The sequence below is a fragment of the Pleurodeles waltl genome, chromosome 4_1 (assembly GCF_031143425.1).
Source record: "Pleurodeles waltl isolate 20211129_DDA chromosome 4_1, aPleWal1.hap1.20221129, whole genome shotgun sequence".
NCBI classification, from domain to species: Eukaryota; Metazoa; Chordata; class Amphibia; order Caudata; family Salamandridae; genus Pleurodeles; species Pleurodeles waltl.
Genome location: NC_090442.1, coordinates 571,306,999 through 571,334,335, shown reverse-complemented (window position 1 = coordinate 571,334,335; position 27,337 = coordinate 571,306,999). Strand labels below are relative to the sequence as shown.

Genomic DNA, 27,337 nt, shown 5'->3' with positions numbered 1-27,337 from the left:
ACTGTCCCCCCTCCAGCTTCCATTTCCCAGTCCCTTTCTCCTCAACCCAAACCCATCCCAAGCACACAGCCAAATGAGCATGCACACATGACAACACCCAAGAGTGTCACACGCAAACACAAGTACCACACTTCATCCCACACTCACACAAACTCAATTTAGTTGCAGACACAATAGCATCCAATATCTCCACTGTCTCCCCCTCCTCCTCCTTTACCTCCCACCAAGTTACGTCCACATTCCCCCTCCTCCTCCTCCACCTCCCACCCAGTTACATCAACACTCACACCTGCATGCACTACATCAATATCCACTACATGCATCATCACCACACCAAGCAGAACACACACCTCACTGGCAGATATCTCCACAACATCCATGCACACGTCCCGTGTCCTCTCCCACCGTGTCTGTCCCCCTGTCTAAAGTACACAAATGCAAGAAGTCAGACACCCAACAGCCATCCACCCCACAACAGCATACAGCCCATGCACCTGCACCCAAATCCAGCAGACAAACACCTCCAACAACCACTCCCTCATCCTCCACTCCCATTACTCCTCCCTCCTCGCACCCCATCGTCCCTAAAAAGCTTTTCCTTTCCCAGATTGACCTCTTCCCTACCACTCCACCCCACCGTCCTGCACATATGGGCAGGGTTGCAAAGACCCAGCCAAGCACCTCAGCCAAACATTCCACGTGCCCAGTGGTAGCATCACCCACTCGTGGTGGAAGGGATTCCAGGCCAACATAGCTGAAGGGTGAAAGAGCCTGCAGCAGCTGCGAAGAAGGGGAAGGAGCCTGCAGAAGCTGCGAAGAAGGGGAAGGTGCGTGCACCAGCTGCAAAGAAGGGGAAGGACCCTGCATCAGCTGCAAAGAAGGGGAAGGAGCCTGCACCAGCTGCAGAGAAGGGGAAGGAGCCTGCACCAGCTGCAAAGAAGGGGAAGGAGCCTGCACCAGCAGGCAGAGGGGGGAAGAGCCCATCCACCAGTGCCAGGAAGGGTAAGGGACCCCCAACCCATGAGTAGGAGGAGAGGAGGCAATCTATTCCAGCAGAAACTGACAGCCAAACACCGCTCCCACCAGCAGCTGTCACAGAGCCACCACCGCCAGCCGTGGTTGTGCAGCCATCAGAGAGTGCAGAGGCTGAGCAGGAGCCTCCCACAACCCCTACTACAGTGCAGTCATCGGAGGGTGCTGGGGCTGAGAAGGAGCCTCCCACAACCACCACCACCACAGTGCAGCCATCAGAGGGTGCAGGGGCTGAGCAGGAGCCTCCCACAATCACCACCACAGTGCAGCCATCACCGCCGGCAGATGCCATATAGTCCAGCCTCAAAGGGCTGCTGTACAGCCTGCCCCCTCAAGAACCAGTGGGCAAGTCACCCACTTGAGAGACTGTGGCCTTGCACTCCCCAGGACCAAGCAATGGGCATGTTGCCCCCTCCAGAACCAGTGGGCAAGTCACCCACTTGAGAGACTGTGGCCTTGCACTCCCCAGGACCAAGCACAGGGCATGTTGCCCTCTCCAGAACCAGTGGGCAAGTCACTCACTTGAGAGACTGTGGCCTTGCACTCCCCAGGACCAAGCAATGGGCATGTTGCCCCCTCCAGAACCAGTGGGCAAGTCACCCACTGGAGAGACTGTGGCCTTGAACGCCCCAGGTCCAAGCAATGGGCATGTTGCCCTCTCCAGAACCAGTAGGCAAGTCACCCACTTGGGAGACTGTGGCCTTGTACTCCCCAGCACTGGGCATGTTGCCACCTCCAGAACCAGTAGGCTTGTTTCTGTATCCGGCTGAGGTGCCCCCCTCCCCCTGAGGTTCCTGCCTATTTGCCAACTGATATCCCTGCAGTGTTTTCTCTGGATTGGTGCAGGTTTCGAGTGGGGCCTTGGACTTTGCCCTGTGGCATTGTGGGCCCTGTGAACTATGGACTGGACAGTGTCCCTTTTTTATACATGTGTATGGATCTGTTTAATGTGTAAATCGGATTGTTGATTTTATTGTTGGACTGAACAATCATTTTCGTACATTCCCGTTGCCTTTGCATTATTCTGCAGATTTTTGTGGTCAAATTGTTTTTGTAATGCATATGGTTGTGTGTGTGGTTCGTGTGTGTGTCACTCTATTTTTCCTCTCACCCTCCCTTGTGTACTAGGCATCTGTATTCACCGTCGTCTTCCAGGTGAAGCATAACTTAGAAGATCATCGGAAAGACTTGCAGTTCGGGTTCCATGGAGTCGTGGTTCTTCCCTGTGTCTCCGAAGGTGAGCCCTTTCTCTTCTGTGATGTGTTTCCATCAGGCTTTTGATGGCATTGGTACCACCCCGGAAAAGATGGCGGAGTCGTGGGTCAAAATATGGTGGTCGGTACTTTGTCTTCCGCCTGGCTGTAGGTGGCTACCGCCGTGGTGACTGTTGTTTCCGTCCTGGTGGTCGGTACGGTACATTGGCTGTCTATCAGAGATATCACTGCCATGGTCATAATTTGGCCGTACTTACCGCCAGCCTGTTGGAGGTATTACCGCCACTTTATCACCCAGGGCCAGGGTCGTAATGAGGGCCTTTGTCTCAAAAAGGTGTGAGAGGTAATTTTAAGTGTATTACAGATCCTGAATAGGACGTCTATCCATAAAGTGCTCCCCCTTTTGTGTGGAGGTCAAGCCCAACCAAGCACATTAGGTGCTTCGGATGTGGACTCGATGATGAAGCATGTCACTAGGGGAAACTCTAGTAGGTGTGAGTCCTTAAAAATGTTTTAAGGATTTTCAGGCTAGGAAGGATTGTTATAGTGGTCCCAATCTCTTTTTTATTATTTGTGCTTACAATTTGGAAGTTGTGTGGTGGCACTTCTTTTACTTCTTACTCCCCTTTTTGATATATTAGTATTTAGCAGTACCAAAGCAATGAAGAAGTCAAATCACAGCACAACAAAAATCTCACAGCCAATTTCTAAATATCAGGGAATATTGAATAAGTAAAATCATTAAAATCCAATAAGGAGAACTGGCAAAAGGAATTCGTAGCATTTTAAGTTAGAAGCACCAAGTAATGGCAGTGTTTATGGGTGTGATTGACTGGGACCTAAAGACAAGTTGAGGCCTCTCCATTGCGCTGAAGGCCAACTAAGTCTTGTGGGTTGACCTGTTCAAAGACTAAAAGGTTTATTTTGCCAGGTTGAATTGGCAAGCCCCAGACATGTTTAAAAGGCTATATAAGTGGGTAACGCAATCAGTGGTGCCGGTCCATTAGTAGCTTTTCATTTATAAGCCCTTGGTATTTAAGTAGCCTGTCAACCATGCCTCATCCTTGCCATTGAAGCCTGTGTACGCAGTTTTAAACTGGCAATTTGGCCTGGCAAAATAAACCTTTTAGTAACAATGCAAGAAAGTGGGCTCAGAGGGAGCAAGTGACCAAACCAAAAATACACTGCTCCCAAAGACACAGCAGAAGGCACAAGGGTTGTTGGAGACAATGTATCTCTGTACTGACAAACAATTGTTTTATTAAGGACGGGAACCCTCTCCCAACCTTAGGTGTCATGCTTCATCATGAGTCCCTCCTCACACCAGGACCTATGGTACCTAATGTGGGTTACTACTCACTATAGCAGAGAGGAGCTATTTGGTTGTTTTCGAACAATGCAGGCCCTAATGATAATAGCAGTCTGGGTGGGGAGTGCATAATGCTAAGCTTGTGTAAAGTTAAATAAAAACAACTCTAGGTAGGCTGGAGTAAAGGTTTTATTCTGGCGCCTCCAAGGGTAAATTTTAATGGATCAAGGAGGTGAGAGAATTCACCCCAATGCAAAGGTGAGCAGCATGTTTCTGCCTGACTAGGATCTTACTATGAGGTTCCCATGCATTCTACAGGACCAATAATATATGTCACTCTGCAAACACCTATAGGTGAAGTGTGATATAGCAAAAAGTAATCAATAATTGATAAAAACAATGAGCCAAAGGACTTGTCAGGGGGATCCATTGTTGCCCTCACCCACAACAGTTGGGTGTTTGACTTTAACTTTTACCTTTTGTAGGACAGCCTGTATAACAGTGTCTTAAATGTCTGCTGTTTTCTAACTCAGCTGTGCCAGGTGAGGAAACTGTTTGTTGGACTTTGCCCTCTCTGCAGGGTCCTCCCCAAATTTGCATTCACCCTCCTGTTTTTCCAAACTTGTTTTTGTCGGCTGTTAGAACTCTTTGCACTTTACCACTGCTAATCATTGCTAAGGTGCTTGTGCTCCTTCCTTAAAACATGATAGAATAAGCTGGCACCCAATTGGCACATTTATTTTACTTGTATGTTCCTAGTAAAGTGGTATTGCATATACCCAGGGCCAGTATATTAAATACTACCAGTGGGTCTGCAGCACTAAATGTGCCATCCACTTAAGTGTTCCTTTAAACATGTTTTGGGGCTGCCATTGCAGAGCCTGTGTATGCAGTTTTAAACTGCCATGTCGACCTGGAAAAAACAACATTTTGCCAGGCCTAAACCTTCCTTTTTAATTCATATAAAAAAAAAAGTGTAGGCCCTAAACATCTTAGAGGGCAAGTTGCAGTGTGTTTAAAAAGTTGGACATGTACTTTTAGATTTACATGTCCTGGTAGTGAAAAGCTCTTAAATTTGTTTTTCACTACTGCAAGCCTACCTCTCCAGTATGATAACATTGGGTTACCTTCTTACGTTTAATAAGTAAACATTCAGTTGGAAGCAAGTAGTAATGTAGAGTTGAGTGTAATTGTAAAGTCAGATTTTAAGTCACAATCTTGAAAATGCCACTTTTTTCGAATGTTGTCATTTTCCTTCCTAGCCATTTGGTGCTGGTATCCTGGGTCCCCCCATAGGGCCTAAGGGGGGGGGCATGTATGTCTACCCTGTCCCCCTATATAATTTTTGTTTCAACTTCAGGACAGTCTCTGAGTCCTGTAATGGCTGCTAACAACATGTTTCTCATGTTGCTGGCAGCCAATCTGAGCAAATGATCCCAAGGAAAAAGGTCCCCTGGGTCTATCAGAACACTATTTTTGAATTGGCACTTCAGTGAGACGCCCAAGAGACTTTTGTGGACCAAACCATTCAGATATACAAATATTTTTTAACCTTAGTTTCTAAAAAACTACTGAATGGATTTACACAAAATCACAAAAAAGCACAATATGCAGACCAAGTTCTGGCTTCTTGCGAAATCTGGTGTCATTCTGTTCAGCTGTTTTTGTTGTACCTCTTCTTAATGAAGTCTATGGAAAATGCATGGAGATTTTGTGTTTTGGACCCCAGACCCCCTCTTTTTCTTGGTCCCATCTCGTCAGATCAGCCCTGAAACATTCCATGAACAAACTAATCAAAAAGAGCACCTTTTGGGAAAGTTTTGTGGAGCTTCATCAAATGATGCCAAAGTTATTAGCAACACAAAAAACGCATTTCCTATGGAAACGCTGACCCAACTATAACTACCCAGTGGAGCCTGCTACTTGGAAATGATGCCTTAACATGGGCATATGACAACACCATGTTGGCATCAAAGACATTCATTTTTATAGAATAAGACATGTTTTAGAGATATCATGGCATTTAGGTCATGTAATGACTTTTCATTACCAATGAACGCCTGTGCAGTATTTGTCAGTAATTTGTTGGTGTTTATATATGTTAAATATGAAACCTGTGTGGGAAACACTACAAACAACCAATGGTACATGGCTATTTTATGTGTACAAGGGCAACTAATAATGGTCTGTGTTAACGCTGCTTTTTATCTGTTTTATCATTCAAACACATCTGATGTTATCTGCTGAATTGGTACGCATTATGCATGATGTCACAAGCGATCATTGATGATGTAATTTGTGATATCACATGTGATGTCCTCCGTGGAGCAGGGAGAGGTGCAGTCACGATGTATAGTTCTGTGAGGATACCATACTATGTGTACATAGAGAAAAGCAATGGGTGAAAGTGGTGCAGGTTTGACAGTTTCTGGGCAGAAGGCTTACAATAAAGAAGATATACTCAGCTGTTTACCCTCTGGACACCATGCAATCTGTTTCATCATTGCCACGCCAGTTCTACCAACTAATACTAGTGCTTTATTCTCAAACCATATTTCACAGTTTTTACAGTATACAGATGAGTGCACAGTGTAAACCTGGGTGAAGGCACGGCCTTGACCCATGATTTTAGTTTGTGACGGTATCAATGAGCAGGTCACTGATTGCATTTTACGCTTAAATAATTAAACTATTCTTCTGTGACAATTGCCCTCAAAGTCCTAGGTAAGAGTTGATAGATGTCTATTGGCTGGAATGATTTCACAGCCCTGAGTTTACTGATTTGTTGAAAAATTGGGCAATTGTTTCTAAGCATTGGCCTTAGAATGTTCTCACATATTAATTACAATAGAGACCGAAACGTCATCACATCTGTGCTACTTGCCTCCGCAATATCAAGTCTGTTTCAGTCAATATACATCTGGCTTTATCACCAGCTGATTTACCATATGATTGTTTACGTCATTGCAAGAGTGGACAGATACTGCTGTGACCCTCCTCATTAACTGATATTTTGGACTACTATGGGTCACTCCGGTGCTGGATGCTAGAACTTGTGTAACCCCTTCATTATGTATGTGATACTACTTACTACATATTATGTTTCTTTGTGAGTAAAAATCATTCCTTTTTTTACACACCTGGTTGTCAAACTATTCTTTCTCTTTTCGTATTCAACATATGTTCTTTCTAAGAGAAGTAACATTGAGTAATTCTTTAGAAACATTTAATAAATAAGATAATGAATGATCAACTTTTTTGCTCTTTATTGCTTTGTTTGATATTGTTATTGTTTGATATTATTATGGCATGCCATGGTCATCAATAGTTGATTTAAGATATCCCTTCATGTCAAACAGGGCACGTATGCAGGATGACGAATGTAATTGTAAAGATTATCCTTGCCCAAAGAAGCCTGGAGACCTGGGTACTCTAAATGCTACTGTCAATCCTAGGGAATGCCCACTAGGCCTGTGAGAGGCTACCACTAACTTTGCGCTGCCGCTAGGCCATCCCCTTACTCCATGCATCAATGGTCACAACCTTTATACTTCCCAATAAATGGGCTAATTCTCTACATGCCTATAACATCCCCACAGAGTAAAGTATGCAAATTCACTTCACCTCAGATCCCCCGGTTTGCCAGAATATAGCAATTTTTGCAATCACTCTTTCCCAGAATGGTTGCATCTCAACACACGTCCAAAGTTTATGATGAAAAGTCCCCTATTCTTTAATATAATAGATACAATTAGCGCCCCCTATCTGACCAATGGTGAATACTCTTGAACTGTGGAAGTAAACACTATGTAGTATTTTTATTTCCAGTAGTTTTACACTATCTTGCATGATGCTGCAGGATGTATTTGCAATACATTGTTTTCCATTGGGGCTAACATTCACCCAGGATCTCTGCAGCTCCTACAGTAAATCTAATAGGCTATTGGCAAGGGTATCAAGATAGACCTCTTTAATCAATAATTCCTCCATCAATAGCCTAGCCTCAAATGGTGTATGAGAAGGCATATCTTGCCACTGCAAGTCACATTTTGTCACATCCTCAAGTAATAATAAAGTTCTACATGGGACATGGAAACTGAAACTACGTCTGTAGTTTGGGGAAGGCTTTCATCCCACATGTACTCAGTGTATCTCTCAGCTTAACTATCCCTATCATGTTCCAGGCTCTGTCCCCGTCCTGTGACCTCGCTGAGCATTTACACAGACCACATATTTCTCTTTTTAGTGTAATCAGCTTCCACTCCACCAGTTTTTTTGCTGCATCCCAAAACTATAGTGCCTCAGCTCTACTACTGGGAATAGATTAAGTATCCTTTATTTTACATAGGAAATGCCAGTCCATATTACTCTCCAGGGCCACCATATTCACTCCATCAATGATTCCTCAAAGAATGTTTCAGCCCATTTAATTATCACCATTAGATGAGCTGCCAAATAATACCCCCTCAAACAGTTTTATTCAACAGAATCTTGGGGAGCCAGACCCCCAGTGTCAAGTTTATGAAATGACATCAGCATGCTATTAACAACTGCCAATGTGAACAGAATGGAAAAAATGGGCACTCCAGCCTGATACACCGTCCCAGTGGGGCTGTCTTAGATACAACTCCATTTATTTACACTAAGCGGCTGTGGGATAAGCATGTAAGGGCAGGAATATTCAATTGATACCCATCTTTTGCAGGCTTTTTAAGCACTGGGGGCCCATATGTTTTTTAAACCATCAACAGATTTAGCCATGTCCACACAATTATGGAGACATCGCAGATTGGGGTGAGTCGATCTGTGATGAAGAAACCTGAATAAGGTGGATGAATGCTGGTGGAAAGGGATAGCTGAAACGTGCTTGCTAATACTTCGGCTAAAATATTTGTATCAAAATTTAGGCAGGGATGCATTTTTTAATAGATGAGTGCGATTGAACATGCTTCTTGAGTGTAGGATACAAGGTTTGTGAGAAAAAAACGTGTAATTACTTCTCTTGAAAATAGATCAATCTCTTTTGGATGCCACTTTTCCTGCCAGCGAGGACCACACAAAGCTATTGAGCATCCTCCAGAGAAATAGTCACAAAAAACCTCAGGCATGAAAAAATCTTCAAACAGAAGTTCCCTAAAACAATAGCACATGAGGTAGTAGAATATAGCTTATCCACATTTAGGATTGAAAACTCTGACAAGGTAAAGGTGCTATAAATCCAGAAGAGCAGAGAAAGAATGACTTTAAACAAAGCAAAAGAGGAATGCTAAAAGGGCTTCAAATGTACCAAATATCACAGACGCAAAATGTAATACAAGGTGGTAATGAGCACGGCATATAAGATGGACTCTGAAGCGTTGTGATGCAAGGACTGCAATTCACAACCATTTAAGTACTATTCTAAACTGGACATTTGTAGGCAACACAGAAGGATAAAAGTCAGCCATGATGGATTGGTCTGCATCTATAGAAAATATAAACTGGGATTTATATTCAGAGTTCTTAATCCCAAGCATGGTGCCTTCCTGATTCTCACACCTATGCATAGTGTTGCTTTAGCTCTTATTTGCCATCCAGGCCCAGAATTCAAGGCACTGGCAGACTGCATTACAAGATCAGCATGCCGAACAGGGACTGGACGTGACACACACCCAAAGTGCCAGAAAGACCCAACACAAGCACTCCATTCCTTGCATATTCTGCACTCAGGCCTTGGAGATCCAGCACAATAAGATGAGCCATGCCCTAACTTCAAGCAGTACCTTCCAGCAGACTAAGAGAAGATACAATTCCTCATATCCAATAATAAACAACCTTCAGATGTTGCCCTTTGAAACATCTGAAAGTCTAAAGGGAAAGAAAGATGTTTGAACAGCTTTGTTGCCCATCTGTAGAGCCCAGTGGATTCACCTGATTGTAGCCGGGCTATGGCCACCTTTATTTCTTCAGTAAGAGGCCTTCCTCCAGTCATGCTCGATCAGAATCAGAAAGCCTACGAAAGGTGAGCACACTTATGAATTGTTCAAAGACCATTACATCCTCCGATATCATACACGGATCTGCAACATTTCATAAATACACAACCCATTTCTATACCATATCATATAATTTTCTCCTCAGACGACTCTATCATGTCTATCCATCCATATAATTCCTCAATTCAAGACAGCCATGCAATCATTTTCCACACCTTCTTGTTTGTTTCGAAAAGCTTCTTTTGTATTTCCAGGTGATGTAGACTGACCAAGTTCATGGTAGTTTTCATTTATTCATGTCTCAGTCTATCTAGAGTATGGATGTCCTCATATTTGGTATTCAGTGATAGCTCTTTTTTAGATGTGTCAGGAGCAGTGACATTGTTGAATCTCTGTTGGGTTTGGGGGGAAATGCATACCTGTCTTCTGAGAAGCAATTTATAGGCATTCTCACAATGTAGTTTGGAAAGATATTAAAGCAATCTTTCCTATAAAAAAAGTGAAAAGTCATTGATTCTACTCTGGAGTTCCCAGAAATTTAAGCTCCATATTCCACTCCTTGATCTACCTACTTTTGACTAAAAGATTGTCATTACTAGGTGTGAATAAACAATCTGCCCTGGAAACTGGATAGTGTACCTACAGTAAAAGGGGCAATGTCCATCGGTGCTACATTGCAAACTCCAATTGTCCCTTATGCCCATCTCATTCACAAGTAAAGCAAGTCCCAGGGCTCTAGCATTCAGTCTGTATGCACATGATCTGTCAAGGATAAAGTCCAAAGCATCATTGAAATTCCCTTCCATTATGTGAATTAAGTAAGGTGGGTCATCCAACAGACCATTCAGGGCATGATTTCAAGTTTGGCAGACGAAGTAGTGTCCATAGGAATCGTGGAGGACATTACCTCCACAATCCTGAGGGTACGCCTTCCACCAAATTTAGAGATGCCCGCCAGCTATACGGTCATCTCTGTACAATGAAAGTAACCTCCATCACTGTGGTTACTTTCAGGGCACCAAACGTCTGGTCCATGGTCACTGCTGCGTTTTGCTGCCCAATACCAAACTACTGCCATTGTTATGTTTTTGAAAAACAAAAAACGAATGAACCCTGCACCCTGGGGGCTTTCTCCCAGTGTGTGGGGATCAATATTGTTTTTTTCCTGTCCCTCTCCGACACGGTTTTCCTGATGGTGATGGACAAGGAAAAAAAATACATTACACTGTCAACCATAAATAATGCCAATGATACAATGCCCTTCCTCTGATGACCCCATTCTCTGTCAGGCTGTGAGAGGAAGCATTCTGTCAACTGAGTGTTGTATTCTTATATTTACTTTCTACTGTGGTCTCTTTAAAGAACACAGAATGAGAATGTGATTACGTGAGAAGGAAGGAAAAGAATGTGGTGGGGGAACGCGTGGATTGTAAGTTGGAGGCGGTACAAGATGGACATTTTTGCATTCGCTTAATAAATATATAAAAAACTACCTAGTTCCTGTATCTTCGATTCAACAGAAATTGGCGATGAGGGTTTAGGACCCATTCAGGTTATTTCCTGTGCCACTGGTGCTGACTTCATCTTGTGAAAGTCGGCGAGCCATTGGTGTTTCAAGAAAGGACGTCTGAAGGAAAAGATATCTGTTTATCATACGGGGATTAACATACGACGCTAATTTGGAAGCGTGCCTGATTTGCTATAAGGGCAAGTTTTTTTTTGCCCTCGTTTTCTCCGATAACTTACGGGAAGCAAATCTTAGTAACTGTAAGGGTTGCTTAGCAAGCGAGGATGCTTTCCTGCGCAGACGTTCAATAAACGCTCGCCGTGTTCAGTTAAGGTTGTTTACAACCAAATGCGAGCACACCTTGAAGGTCGCACGCTGTTTTGAAAACACTTGCGTGTGTAATTTAGAAACGCAGTCTGTGCTATTTCTTTGTGGACATTTAGAAGGGCTGTTTTTTTTTTTGTAAAATGGACTATTTTTATTAACTTAAGCAGTGTTAGGTATTAAAAGCCTGCTATTTTTTTTTAGACTGTTTACCAGAGCAGAGATCTTCAATTTGTTGTATTATCTTAAATAAAAAAAATAAAAAAGGGACTATATATATATATATATTATAATAATACTGATAATTATTTGTAAATCAAAATGCAATTTGAGCAACCTGCAAAGTTTTTACAAACAAAAGGAGACCCACCCATTCCTTGGTCTAGGTGGAAGGAAGAATTTTTAACTTACCTCAAAGCAATTGATGAAGATGGAATGTCTCAAGAGAGAAAGAAGAACATTCTTTTACATTGTTTAGGCTCTGAAGGGCAACTCATTTTTAGGACACTACCACAAGCAATGGTTCAAGATGAAGAAATTGATGTATTCAATGATGCATTATGTAAACTGGAGAAAAGATTTAAGCCAACCACTAGCATTGCACTGAACAGATTTAAATTTTATACCAGAACTCAACTGGAAGGTGAAGCATTTGACTAATTTTTAACCAGTTTACGCAGTCTGTCTATGCACTGTAATTTTGGTCCCATCACGGATGAGATGATCAGGGATCAGATCATTGTTCATGAGAGAAGCAAGAGGATTCAGGAACAATTATGGGTGATGGGGGATCCGAAGTTACAAGAAGTAATAAATACGGCCAAAGCACTGGAGCAATCGGAAAAATGGATGAAGACTGTACAAAATGCTGAAAAAAACAACTCATCTAATTGTGATGCCATAGGAGCTATTGGGAATGGTAGTAACTATAGTAGATCCACGTTGAAGGGTAATACAGGAAACAAAAGGGAGGATAGGAGTAAAAGAACAGATAGAATGTCATGCTATAGGTGTGGGAGTTTGAGTCATATTGCAAATTCTACACATTGCCCTGCGATTGGTAAAGAATGCAACAAATGTGGAAAGTCTGGACACTTTGCCAGAGGTTGCAAGGACATTAAATGCGTTGGTAGTAATGATAGGAAAAAGATCTTGTATGTACAGGATGAGAGGGAAAATGGTGTAGTTCTTTCTGTAAAAAATGATTTTCTTGACAAAACCAAAAATGTTGTGAAACAGCCTAAATGTACTATTGTGGTTGAAGGGCGAGAATTGGAACTCATGGCAGATTCTGGTTCTCCTTGGACGATTATTACATGTGATTATTTTCTGGAAAAGTTTAAGTTGCTGTGGGAAGTATCTAGCTTATCCTCTTCAGACATAGTGGCAGAAGGATTTGATGGTTCTGCAATCAATATTCTTGGATATGTAGAGACTTCTGTGTGGTTTAAAGAACGTACTGCTGTAATTAAAGTGTACGTTGCAGAGAAAGAGGTCAATGTCCTGGGATGGAGGGATCAAGCTGAGTTAGGCATAATTCTGAACCCCAGGGCGATTGAACCTGTTATGCTGGTGAGTGTTGGGGAAAGGTCCAGTTGGATTGCATCAAAATTTCCCAAAGTATTTTCTGAAAAACTGGGGAAACTGGAAAACAACAGCCATAGAATTAAGCTTAAACAGTATGCTAAACCTGTTGTGCAGAAATTGAGAAATGTTCCTATTGGTATACGTGAGGAGTTGAGTAATAGTTTGGATGAATTGGTGAAAGATGGTGTTATTGAGGAGGTGGAGTCGTCTGAATGGGTTTCTCCCATTGTTTTGGCTCATAAACCAGACAAATTGTTGAGACTGTGTGTTGACCTGAGAGCCCTGAATGCTAATATTATAGTTAATTGCCACCCTCTACCAAATATTAATGAAGTTGTTAGCATGCTTGAAGGGGCTAATATATTCTCTACATTGGATCTGAGGTCAGCTTACCACCAAATTGAACTCACAGAGGATTCTCGTCATCTCACGGCATTCATCACTCCGCAAGGACTGTACCAATTTAAACGTATGCCGTTCGGATTAGCATCGGCAGCATCTGTGTTCCAGAGGGCAATGTTTATGATGTTCAAAGATATGGAAAAGTTTGTTAAGTGTTTCCAAGATGATGTTTTGATATATTCAAAAAGTGAACAGGATCACAGAGAACATCTTGAAAGAGTGTGCGAAGTATTCAACAGGAATGGACTAACTCTGAAATTTAAGAAATGGCGTTTTTTTGCAGAATCCGTAGAGTATTTGGGGCACACCATTTCAGGCAACGGGGTAGTGCCCAAAAGTTAGCTAGTTAAAGCTATTGTGGATGCTCCTAAGCCAGACAATTGTGAAAAACGTTTGTCCTTTGCTGGGTTATGTGAGTACTACAGCAAGTTTATTGAGAATTTTGTGACTAAAATGGAACCTTTAAGTGAGTTAACTCGTAAAAATGTAGAGTTTGTGTGGTTGGATAACCTGGAACGTGCATTTGAGTCTATAAAAAAAGAAATTGCGTGTGCACCTACTCTCAGACCTTTTAATATCAAAGCTCGGAGTGTGGTGACAGTAGATGCCAGTATGTATGGTATTGGGGGTGTATTGTCACAAAGAATTGGAAAGGATGAATGGAATGTTGCATTTGCTTCTCGCACTTTAAATGATGCTGAGAGGAAATATGCTGTTATTGAGAAGGAATTATTGCATGTGTTTGGGCTATTGAACACTTTCGCAACTACTTATGGGGTTCACGGTTTGTACTTCGCACTGATCACAAGCCGCTGGTGGGCATTCTATCCCCGGGTGGTGGTTGGAATGCAACTGCTCGTATTACAAGGTTAGTATCGAGATTGCAGGAGTATTCTTTTGAAGTGGAATATGTGCCAGGTAAAAGCAATTCAGTAGCAGATTGTTTGTCGCGTCTACCCCAAGAGTCTCCTGATAAGCTTGATAGAGGTGAATCCAGGGATTTGGATATTGTTTCTGTGGTGTCTGAATTTGTAGCCAATGAGTTTAAATCTGTGGAGGAGAAGGAATGGTTTGTAAAAGATCAAGAGGACTCTGTACCACAACAAGTAAAATCTTTTGTGAGATTGGGTTGGCCCAGGAAGGAAAGAATATTAGAAGGAGTGGTTCCCTTCTTTAAGATAAAAGAGGAGTTGGAAATCGAGAATGAACTCCTGTTTAAGAAGGGGAAATGTATTCCACCTGTAGGCATGCAATCTGTGATTTTAAGTTTGGCCCATCTTGGTCACCCAGGAATGTCGTCCATGAAAAGATTGATACGTATCTCTTTTTAGTGGCCTGGCATGGATAAGATGGCAGAAAGGATGGATAGGGAGTGTAGTGTATGTATTAATGCTGAAAGGATGCTGAAGACTGTTCCTGCGCCTTTGCGTCCTGTACCATGGCCAGATTCCCCATGGCAAAAGCTAGGGTTAGACATTTCTGGTCCATTCTCTTTTCTACCTCATGAAGCAAAATTTGCCTTAGTGCTTGTTGATTACCATTCCAAGTGGCCTGAAGTAAAGTTAGTACCTCACGTGACCTTGAGTGTGGTTGTTGAATTCCTAAAGGAGATATTTGCGAAGGAAGGCTATCCTGAGACGCTAGTGACTGATAATGGGGTTCAGTTGGTTTCGAAAGAAATGCAAATGTTCCTTAAGTACTACAACATCAAACATGTGACCACCTCTTTATATGAACCGCAAGAGAATGGTCAAGTGGAAAGGTTTAATCCTGTACTTAAGGATTGTATTGGATGGGCACGGAGTTTCGGGGGAGTTTGGAAGGATAAAATAAGAGAAAAATTGTGGTATTACCATATTACTCCGCATAGTACCACAGGTGTTAGCCCATTCCGGTTATTGAGTGGTAGAGATCCTGTGTCTAAGCTTTGTCCTTGGTGGTTCAAAAAGATAAGTGGCAATAGTGATGGTGGGTTGGATATTGAGAATGTTAAAAATTACGTGAAAGGAAAGCAGGAAAAAAGCAAGGAATCATATGATAAGAAGTGGAAGGTAAGAGAACCTATATTACGTGTGGGTGATTGGGTCAGGGTAAGGAGGCCAGGATTTAAAAGAAAAGACATGCCTAAGTTTGGTAGAGCCATGAAGGTGGTTAAGGTCTTTAATAAGAAGGTGGTTACACAGGATGGCAAAGTTTGGAATGTTAACAGACTGGCAAAGTGTCCTCCTGAACGAGATGGTGAATCTGGTCTTACTGGTTCATGGTCCGTAGTGAGTGAGAAGTCTGTTGAACCCATTTGTGCGGATGTGTTTGAGGGTGGTGCCAGCGATGTGGTTGATGGAGAAGGAGGTATTGTTGAAACTGATGGTTCTGTGCATAATAGAGTTTGGGGGAGAAATGTGAGCATTGGAAGGAGTGGTATGGATGATGGGGTAGAAGTTGATTCTATTGCATCAAGAGTGAAGCATGATGGGCGCATCAGACAGAGATCTTCACGGTTAGTTGATTATGTATAAATATCTATGCTATTTCCTCTTTAGTCTTAGTATCATCTTTATCATTATTGGTTTCATGTTTGACTTCCATTATATTTGTTATTTTGTTAAGGGGGAAAATGTGTTGTATTCTTATATTTACTTTCTACTGTGGTCTCTTTAAAGAACACAGAATGAGAATGTAATTACGTGAGAAGGAAGGAAAAGAATGTGGTGGGGGAACGCGGGGATTGTAAATTGGAGGCGGTACAAGATGGACGTTTTTGCATTCGTTAAATAAATATATAAAAAACTACCTAGTTCCTGTATCTTCGATTCAACACTGAGTCAACAAGGACTCCGATGAGGGAATACTTACAGTTTGCCATTTTCCAAATAAGGCAACAGACTCAGGGTTTGGAGGGCAGGGTACTCTGCCACATTTGCAGCAGAGCACCCTGTGTGCCAAAATCTAAATATGGCATTTAATGTTGTCAGTACTTCATTTGATGTTTTGAAGTGGGTACTAACACAGAGGACTCTAACAGTTGGGAGGCTCCACACACCTGTAGCCATAACATATCACTCATCTGGGTACAATCACTTTCAGATCACTACAAACAGCAGAGTCATCTTAAAGATTGAGGGGGCTCCATGCAATACATATTTTGGGGGCCCCTGTATGGAACAAATTTGAATTGTATTACCCATTTCCTGTTAATTTAGGCCTTTATGGTGCCAAATAATACTAATTTGTATGTTAAATCTGAACAGGGCCACAAAAAAAACAGTTGAAATGCATCCTTCATGGAACCTCAAAAATCCTTATGAGGATACTGGGTCGTGAGACAGAGTCAGAGGTAGATATAGGCAGAGAGGGAAATAGGTTTAGATAGAGAAATATAATAGACAGACACAAGAGAGAAAGTTCACTTTCTTAGGGATCCCCTTTGGAAGGTGGAGGACCTGGGCAATTGCTCACTTTGCTGATAACTTGAAACATCACTGCCAACCCACACATATATTCATGAAGTCTAATGTGTTCATGTGATTGTTTAGAGTTGTTTCATCAAGAAGCATCTCCTTAAGAGAAGGTTAAGGACCTTGAAGATCCATTAGTCCAGTGTTGCGTCTTTATGGAGAGGATTTATCAGTTCTGTGATGGAAAGACATCAAAAAAGCATATTTCTCCAGATTGATTACCTGGTATTGTTTCCTATCCCTATTTTTACCAACAGTGTTACTGGGAGCTAAATCAGTAGAGGGGGTGTGGTACCAATCTTCAGTCAAAGTATAGGATTAGATAATCACTTGTGGGGAGTCTATAGTATTGAAATATTTAGTGGCATCATACAGCAATGTGCTTCTAGGAGTTAGTGCTGTGGGTTTGCTGACAAACGCATTACCTACACCAACATTGTTATAGCACAATTTGGGAAGTGAGACTGCAGGGTCACTACAAATCAGGATTTTCCAAGGACCTAGCACACTGGGCAGGGCTAGACACAATAAAGCAAGCCCACAACTCAATTGTAATATACAAAGGAAGAAGGCACTTTGATAGGCAGCAAACAGGAGGGAGTGGTGAGTCTATTGATTCCATCTCTGGGGTTTAGGGAAGTATTGAGCTAGTGCAGTGGGGTGGGTCCTGATATCCAGGCTCCCAAAGCACTTTGTTTCACAAGCCATATCTGGATATTTCCATGGCTCTTCTCTTTCAGTCTATGTAGGGGCATAGCTTGGTCAGTAAGAGTGGAGGGGGTGTGAGCTTCAGATTTCCCAACAAGCACACTGCTTAAACTACATTATTGTAAGAGAAGCATGGCAGAAGGGGGGCCTTAAGGAGCAGAAGGAAGGGGGAGGAGCACGGAATGTGAGGGGTACTTATAACTCAATATTTTGTAAAGTAACCATTGTTTAAGACCTTTAAAACACAGACAAGAGTGTGAGTGTTTTTTGTCTGCATGTGTATGTCAAAATCCCAAATGAAATTCGACAAACACCTCACCATGACCAACTTAAAGCACCTGTACCCAACTATTTACCACAATTTATATTTATTAGATGGGGTGCAGAATCTTCTGCGCCAGCCTGCAGGCCAGATCTCTTAATTCCCAAAATATTTTAGAACAGGACATTTACTGGGAGATGTCACATGGTCTGGGAGCTTGGCTGCTATACATCCATCTTGTGACTTGCGTTGATCACTCCTCAGGTTCTCAGAATCTTAACAGTCACCTGCTAATGGTTTACTAAATATGGTTTGGGTGGATGAAAACAAAAAAGCTGCTGCTCTGTTTTGCAGCATTTATGCAATGTGCGGCTATACGGACACAGACTGTTCCTAGCTATGACACAAGCTACAGATCCAACTACACCTCACAATGCAGAGCAACACTACAGTACATATAATATTATTACTGAAATAGAATAAACATCACTAATGTCTGCTTTTATTAATGCCTATTATCAGCTTCATGCAGATAATCCAATTCTAATAAGAAAGAGTGTAGAACTGGGGAGGTTATCTTACAACTCAATCATGAAAATTAGATGTGCCTTTAAAAGAATGCTGGAGATCCTGGATACCTCCAACATTGCTGCTGCGTGATCTCCCAGATGTAGGTGGGTGTGAAAAGGGTGGCTTGCAAGGCCAAATGACAGCACTTTAGTAGGGCTCAAGCTAGATTTTAGATTTGATGTGAATTTAGAATCTGATTTAAGATATTGCATTAACTTTCTACACTTAAAACACAGAGTGAGGACTGTGTGTCGGATTATATATTGAGTCTTATATATGTAAAGAAGGTTTCTTTCAATCATATCTCCATTTTTTTCTTGCTACTGAGCCCGTTGTGATAAAAGCACCAAAAATGTAAACGATCTACAATTGGGTAGGTATCGAATAATGGTGCTATTGTTTAGCAGATTTCGAAGTCAACCACGCAATGGCAATCCTTTAATTAATTTGACGTTAAAACTACGTAGCTGCAAGCAGACCCGTTTCTTGGAGTGGGTGAAGCTTGTGATTACCCTAGGACCAGTTCTATGAGGGATGCATCAGGCATTATCTCCTGCTTTTGCTACCACAGACAAACTTTCCCATTCTTGTGATGTAGTGAGGCCCTGTCCAGATTTTTAATGGTGATTAAACAGTGATTACAAAGAGAATTTGCCTTACGTGTGCATGTTAATCATAGACCCAGTGCCAATCAAGTAATACCCTTCCGTTTTACTTTGGTAGAAAATGTCTTGGCTGACAATATTGAATTAGGCCTGCGAAGTCAGGTGAGCACCATCTCACCCCATTGATGGGACACGCTGCATTAACCTATAAGTCATTAAGGAATGGAAACCTATCGGAAAAGGCAAATGATTTTTTCGTATATGAGCCAATCATAATTGAACCATACCAAGGCCTTGGCAATATTATGTACAGCATTACCATTATTCTACGATGCAGATTAGTGGCAATACCACACTCTGTATCAGGCCTTTCTGAATTTTGCGGCTGGAATGGGGAAGAACATGTTGGACTCTGTGTTTCCCTGTGGAGTCTCACATTTTAATCTTCATTTTCATCAGGGACTTCACCTGCTTGTTCCCATTCAGTGTTCCTGAGTGTCTCATAATCGTGGGTTGGATGATAACTCCTGTTACCGGCCAAATCAGGATCTCTGGCCAACTCAAGATCGGCCCCATAGCAGAGAACACATGTTTATGGGACACCAAGATACAATAGAAATTGCTGAAGAGGTGATGTTGTAACCTGGATTTGGAGTAGGGAAGGAAGATTAAGTGTTTCTGAAAGTATAATATACATGAAGTATTATCAATCTAAGTGAACAGAAATAATGACTATGTATACGGAACGCAACCCAACTTAAGTGTTCATTTCTCCCTAATGGAACAGTACTTATTCCATCTCTCCGGAGAATGAAAGCTTGAGGCCAGCATGGATCCAAACTTATGCTCTGCGCATTGCACGGAGGTCTTTGACCCTGGTGACCTCCAGGTTACACATGAATGTCTGATACAAAAACCCATGTCTGGTGAGCATCCTTCTGCGACTGAAACTGATGACTTTCAGGTGACACGCAGTACACCGGACGCAGTTACTCGTGCTCATTTACCAGTTTTGGAAAATGAGATGTGCTGAAAACACAATCTCTACAGTGATTCTAGGGGGTAAGGACAATGAACATACAATGCTGGTAAGAACACCACTGAGAGAGTGGGATTGGCGCGGGTCATTTTTTTTAAGTGATCCTCATTTGAAACACTGACCATCATTTTACAGTCACTGCAATGCACTGAACTAACGATATAATGTGGAGTGTAACTAACAGGAAATTGAACCGGTGCCTTAAAGGTAAAGATACATTTATGCTCCACAGTGGCCTACGAGAGGTGATCAACTCTGGTTGTTTTTTTTCTGTCGGGAATGAAATGGCCACACATGTAGTTGTTGCCGTGGCAGCAAATACACTTGAAGTAACCAAGACTAGGACAGCTTTAATCACTAGACAATGAATTTAAGTTGCTGTTAGCTACTGTTAAGGAGTTTATTGCGATTCCTTTATTTTGTGTTTGTTTCCAAGCTATCAAAAGCATAATTCTTTGCAATGGAATTACTTATGTTTTGTAGAACACCCGCGTACGACTCAATTTTGCGACCTGGCAACAAGTCATTTACAGGGGTGTGGAAGTTGCTTGTGGATAGTCACAGAAAGGGCCGCATCTGGGCTCAATACTGTCTACAAACTGCCAAGGCTGCAGGTTACCCGTTGTCTCATTAATACATGCAGGGGAGAAACAACTACCAAGAGCGTGATCCCTAGATGAGACTGCACTTGGTACAGATATTATCATGTCAGCATCTAGAACTAGGTAAGCAATCGAATACATTTCAGTAGAATTCAAAAAGGTAAAGTAAGACCTATGCTGAATTCACTTCTTAGTTGCTCAGTTAAACTACACATTGGAGGCAAAACTACCATGTTTGCTACAAAAAAGAACATGAACGAGCTTACCTTTATTGTGTACCTAATAGTTTCTCTCTCATGGCAGATGTGTAAGAGGGCTCTGATGGACCTGAAATGTTTGGGGAAAAAAAGATAAGGCTTACTTGAGAAACAAATATGTATCATGAGAGCACTGGCAGTTTAAGAGGCGACTAACACTTGGAATATAAGCTTTTGCACTTTTTGTGTTGATATTGGTAACAGCCTTGTGTGTGTATTATTTTATACCACTGATCCTGGTTCCCAAAAAGCCACTCCTACACCACTTTCCCAGCACAAATATCAACGTAAGGTACCGACTGAGACCATTCAGCAAGACCCCAGAGCGTGTGGGAGCCAAGTTCCATGAATGTGTCACGAGTTCAAGGAAGGTTACCAATGGCCCATCAGAGGCTGTTCCATTTGCCATGACTCCTGTCACGGACAACTAATGGAATCAGTGTCAGGAATTACTCGGCCTGGATTAAGTTTGAAGCCTAAAACAGAACAAGCAAAAACGCGCTCGTGACCAGCCTCACCCAATACATGCAAGTTTTTTTTCAGTAACAAACATTCATATTTTTACTATGGGTAAATTGTGCAGGTAATAAATGTTAATGTATGTGAATTGCAGAAACAAGTCATATTTTGTTCTAAAATATGGCCGCAGGGCCCCGCTGTGGAGTACTCATGGTTAAGTATCATAAAACGTCATATAGTGATATGTCTCTGCACTTTTGAAAATGTTCAATAAACAAGGGAGGAAGTGTTCCTCTGTTAGGAACTAAACACAAAAATCATTTCTTTACATCTGATCCTGACCAATTACTGCTTTGCGCCACGGTGAAACAGAACGAAGTATTACCGTGATGAACAGAAGTATTCCATTTACTCGCGTTTCCTTTCTGGGATTCGCTCCTTTAAGGGTGTAAACCTTGTTTGCGCAACTCAGATATATTTGTTTTCGTAAAATTTTCTTATGACGTCAAGTTCATTGGAACCCACAAAATGCTTTGTGAATCTGCACCATTAATATTTACAGGAACTTCAATGTGAATTATCTCTGATTGCATCCTTTAGTAACACTTTGTAAATGTAGGGCCTGATGTACGAAAATGATATTTAGTGTTTCCTGCACTTTGACAAATACCAAATTGCAAAACAGGAATGACTAAATATGGTTTACGTACCTTTCCTATAGGCAATTACTTATTTGCAAGTGTTGGACTTTTTAGTTTATGTAGGGTCATCCCCAATCTTTTTGCCTCCTGCCTCCTATTTTTTCTGTCCTGTTGCTGTTGGTTTTTGAACTCTGAGCACTTTACCACTGCTAACCAGTGCTAAAGTGCATATGCTCTCTGTGTAAACTGTATTGTTGATTGGTTTATCCATGATTGGCATATTTGATTTATTAGTAAGTCCCTAGTAAAGTGCACTAGAGGTGCCAGGGCTTGTAAATCAAATGCTACTAGTGGGTCTGCACCACTGGTTGTGCCACCCACATAAGTAGCTTTGTAATCATGTCTCAGACCTGCCACTGCAGTGTCTGTGTGTGCAGTTTTAACTGTAAATTCGACTTGGCAAGTGTACCCATTTGCCAGGCCCAAACCGTCCCTTTTCTTACATGTAAGGTACCCCTTAGGTAGGCCCTAGGTAGCCCAAGGGCAGGGTGCAGTGTAGGGTTAAGGTAGGACGTGTAGTAATGTGCTTTATATGACCTGACAGTGAAATAGTGCTAAATTCGTTTTTCACTGTTGCAAGGCCTGTCCCTCTCATAGGTAAACATGGGGGCTACCTTTAAATCTAATTAAAGTGTAGATTCCCTTTGGGAGTGGATGGACACCTGGAGTTTGGGGTCTCTGAGCTCAAAATTTAAAAATACATCTTTTACTAAAGTTGATTTTAAGATTGTGTGTTTGAAAATGCCACTTTTAGAAAGTGAGCATTTTCTTGCTTATACCATTTCTGTGACTCTGCCTGTTTGTGGATTCCCTGTCTGGGTCAGTTTGACAGTTGGGCTGGTTGCACCTCACACTAGACAGTGACACAAAAGGAGCTGGGGTGTAGTCTGCATTTCCTGATGAGCCATCTGTGCTAGGAGGGAGGGGAGGAGTGGTCACTTACACCTGAAAGGGCTGTGCCTGTCCTCACACAATGCAGTCTCCGACCCCCTGGTGAGTGTCTGGGGCTTGGCCTGGGCAAAGCAGGATTTCACATTCAAAAGAGACTTTACTTTGAAGTAGGCCTACTTCAAAGGAGAAATTGGGTATAAGAAGGGCACCCAAAACCACAGACTTTAGAGAAACACTTCTGGAGCCAAGAGGAACCTCTGCCTGGAGAAGAGCAGAATAGCTGAGGAAGAAGAGCTGCCTTGCATGTGACTGTGCTTTTTGGAGCTATCCTGCAGTTGCTGCTTCTGCCAGAGTAAGAGGGCAAAGACTGGACTTTCTGTGCCTTCCATCTTGAGAAGAAATCTCCAAGGGCTTGATCTAGAGCTTGCCTCCTGTTGTTGGAAGTCTCAGGGACAGCAAAGACTTCTCTCTGCCAGCACCTGGAGTCTCTGGAGAGACTCCTACTCTGCCCTGTGGTGCCCATCCAGTTCCTGGGACCCTGACAGGAGAAGCTGGCAGCCTAACGAAAAGGAAATCCATGCACAGAGCGCCGTGCGGGGAAAAGATTATGTGACTCCGATCTGCGGCTTAAAAAATGACGCGCCGCCGGCTCCGAAGCTGAGAAACGACGCTCGCAGGAAACGCGACCGAAGAATCGACGCACGAAGCAGGAGAAATGACGCGCTGCATCGCTGACGGAGGCTGGGAGATCACAACCTGCGCTGCGGGGTTTTCGGATCATCGTCCGGCTGGATTTCCCACTCACGTACTGCTGTGCGTGGAAAAACAACGCAAGGCCGGCCCGGACCCGAGAGTGCTGACCGGATCGACTCATCGCTCTCCTGCGGAGAGAAGAAACGATGCGCCCGACCCGGCGGAGGGAGAAACGACGCACGGTCCCGCTTGTGAGTGGAATCAATGCCTCGCAAGCCCTTTTTGATGCACACTGGCCCGTGCGGGGTTAATTTTGACACACACCAGGTACATTTTCACGCTAGAAGCGCTAGTGTGTGTTTAAAACTACTTAAAGACGCTTTTGGGATTTTTATTGATAACTTGACTTGTGTATGGTGGATTTTTGTCGTTTTGGTCTTGTTTTGTTTAGATAAATATTTCCTATTTTTCTAAACTGGTGGTGTGTCATTTTGTAGTGTTTTCATTAAGTTACTGTGTGTGTTGGTACAAATACTTTACACCTATCACTCTGAAGTTAAGCCTACTGCTCTGCCAAGCTACCAAGGGGGTAAGCAGGGGTTAGCTGAGGGTGATTCTCTTTTACCCTGACTAGAGTGAGGGTCCTTGCTTGAACAGGGGTAACCTCACTGTCAACCAAAGACCCCATTTCTAACAGCAAGCATTCAATATTTTTAAAAAATGAATAGGAAATTGTGAATTGGTATAAGTCACAAATTGTGACTGTCCCACCAGCAGCGAGTGATTAATTCACCCATTTCAGGAAGTACATTTACTTTCAGCTGCACAGCAGAAACAGAACTTTCCCTGCAGAGGACTATCTCATAGCACCATGGCCAGAAGGAGCCGTACTAGGAGGTGGGCAGGAAGGGGAAGAAAAAGGTCATCTATAGAAAGCTGGAAATATTAGGGGAGAAGTGTGTCACTTAACATGACAAGCTCTTTGGAAAAACATCCATGTTTTTCCAGACAAAACTTAGAAAACATTTTGACGAGGACCAAAATGCATTAATGCTGTAACTGTCAGAAAGACGTCTGAAGAAGAGACTAGGAAGTGCTGTTATGACCTGCATTCCCACTCCAAGGAGAAGGTAGCAATCAGAATAAAAGAGGCCTAGCACAGAACCACTACCCTACCCTAGGAAATAACTAATTGAGACAACATGCCAGCCTGAAGTTATCTCAGGAGTATCCAGTACTGACATTTCAGTCCCTGCATCTGATGCTCCTGTTTAGATATTTAAAATGAGCTTATATAAATATATCAAGATTGAATGCTAGTTTTAAAACTTGAAAAATAAATAACACCGGGGGCTGCATTATAAATACGGCACACTTTCCCTATTTGCGCCATTCACACTTTTCAAAAGGTGTGCAGGTGCAAACACGGACAGTGCGCATTACAAAAAATGTGTGTCAGCTGCAAGAGGGGCAGTACATTATATTACAAAAAAATGTGCTGTCCCCAGGGCATTCACAAACCCGCACTGCCCTCGGAGAGGCACAGTCAAGTAAGATATGGAGCAGTTTTTCAAAAGCTGTTATGCGTTTCATAGTGCAGGCGGCAACCTGCTCACACTTTCAAGAGGGAAGAGAGATCTCCTTGCTGGGGGGTGCAGTGAGTGACTGCACTCACCTGCAGGGGCTTTCTGGGGGGTACATGGGACCCCATTTCCCCTCTTTAGAGGGCTACCTTTAGGAGCTCTACTGAAAGTGTGCCACCTTTTTGTGGCACCTCTTAAAAGCATTTTTGCCTCTGCGTCAGCATCCATAATACAGCATGGGTGCAGAAACAAAGGAGTCCCTCATTTGCAGGGGGCCATGCCACATGCAAATGAGGGAAGATCCTCTGATGATAGTGCTGGTGCACTATGTGCGTCAGTGCTATCTGTATTACAGAAAGGGCCGCACAAGCGTCTGGGACTCCTCTGTAATACCATTATGCCCCAGGGGCACAAAACGGTCACACACCACCTTTGCACCCCAGGGGCACAAAGTATAATATGGCGCCAGAAGTCTTGACAAAACGTTTTTTAGTATGAAAATACTCAAAGTAGTATTTCTTAAAAAAGAAGCATTAAAACGTAAGAAACTCTTACGTTTCTGGTTTTTGTAGTGTTCAAAAAAGTGCACTGTGAGTAATGTTAGCCATATGCATAACATCAAGACTTACATTCAGCACTTCAATGCTATTTATCTTAATAATGTTATATATATACATTTTTTAATTAAAACTTGAATGTTAAATTAAACAATGATGATTTTGTAGAGCTAATTTCTAAAACATGATGACCATTTATAATAAATTAATATTTTTCGCTGTCTTTCGACCTACAACAAATCAGCCTACTCATAAAAGACCACCAGAAACAGAGGATGCTGGTGAAACGTTCTGCAACCAAGAAGCTAAAACTGATGAAACTGATTACATTTCCTACAGAGACTGAATGTGCACCAATCAGCCAAACAGCATTAGGATACACTACTAGGAATGTTGCTTCCTCTGCAGTAACTCAGCAACAACTACTACCATCCCTTCCTAATTTAGAAAGAGAAATAAGAACGATAAGGCTCACTGTAAGGTCCAGAATTGGAAAAGTCCTGGAAAGCTCCTCTTCTCCAGCAAAATTCCATGCACTGGAACAATCTATGTTGAAAATGTGAAAAAAGCAGCACAGGGCTACCTCTGAATTAAGTATACGGATAGCAAAATTAGAGAGAAACATTTCTGAAGGCACAGAAGCCATTAGATAAGGCTTTGACCAGTTAACTAATGCTACAAAGGATATATTCACACACATGGCTGAAGACTCTACATTACACAGGCGTCACCAGGGACATGCGAATAATCACTTCCAAACATGTGGACATTCTGTTGAAACGTTGGTGACAGCCCCCTCAACTATGTTTTCAAAAACTGCTAAAATGCACCTGTAGTTAGTACACCACAGGGGTATGTAGCAAGGAGCCTAGTCCAAATAACAAACCCCTAAAAGGAAATGCAAATTGCTAAAACAGTCATTAAGGCATTATGGTCAGTTGGGGAAAATATGAGCGATACTTCCGTTGGTTAACTAGCTATGCCAAGGTGCAGTGGAAGTCTGAGTGGCGAAGGGCAAGAGAAGGCCACACAGTGTTCAACAGAAATACCAACTACTGGACGTCAACGGTTCATATAATAAAACAAACAGTGAAATAGCTTTCATGAAATGCAAACAATTCTATTTTTTTTTGTTTAAACCTAAATATGATCTCTAATAAACAAAGGCCCATATTTATACTTTTTGACGCAAAACTGCGCCAACGCAGTTTTGCGTCAAAAAAATTAGCGACGGCTAACGCCATTCTGAAGCGCCAATGCGGTCGCCGTATTTATTGAATGACGTTAGCCGGCGTTAGCCGCCGGCGCTGTCTGGTGTGCGTTAAAAAAAACGACGTACACCAGGCAGCGCCGGCGTAGGGGGAAAATGGCGTATGGGCGTCCACAAATGGTGCAAGTTAGGCTGAGGCAAAAAAATCGCCACAACCCGATTTGCGGCATTTTTTTACGACGCCCATCCCCCATTGAAATGACTCTTGTCTTAGCAAAGACAGGAGTCATGCCCCCTTGCCCAATGGCCATGCCCAGGGGACTTCTGTCCCCTGGGCATGGTCATTGGGCATAGTGGCATGTAGGGGGGCACAAATCAGGCCCCCCTATGCCACA

At 42.5% G+C, this 27,337-nt stretch overlaps 1 protein-coding gene across 1 annotated transcript in view; it reads right to left on the bottom strand.

Annotated features, from left to right (window-relative positions):
* LOC138287930 (kinesin-like protein klp-3) overlaps positions 1-27,337 on the bottom strand; it is a 549,187-nt gene that overhangs the window by 246,427 nt on the left and 275,423 nt on the right. Inside the window, exon 10 of the mRNA XM_069228961.1 lies at positions 20,858-20,918. Coding sequence (XP_069085062.1) covers positions 20,858-20,918 — 61 coding nt within the window. The remainder of the gene's footprint in view (positions 1-20,857; positions 20,919-27,337) is intronic.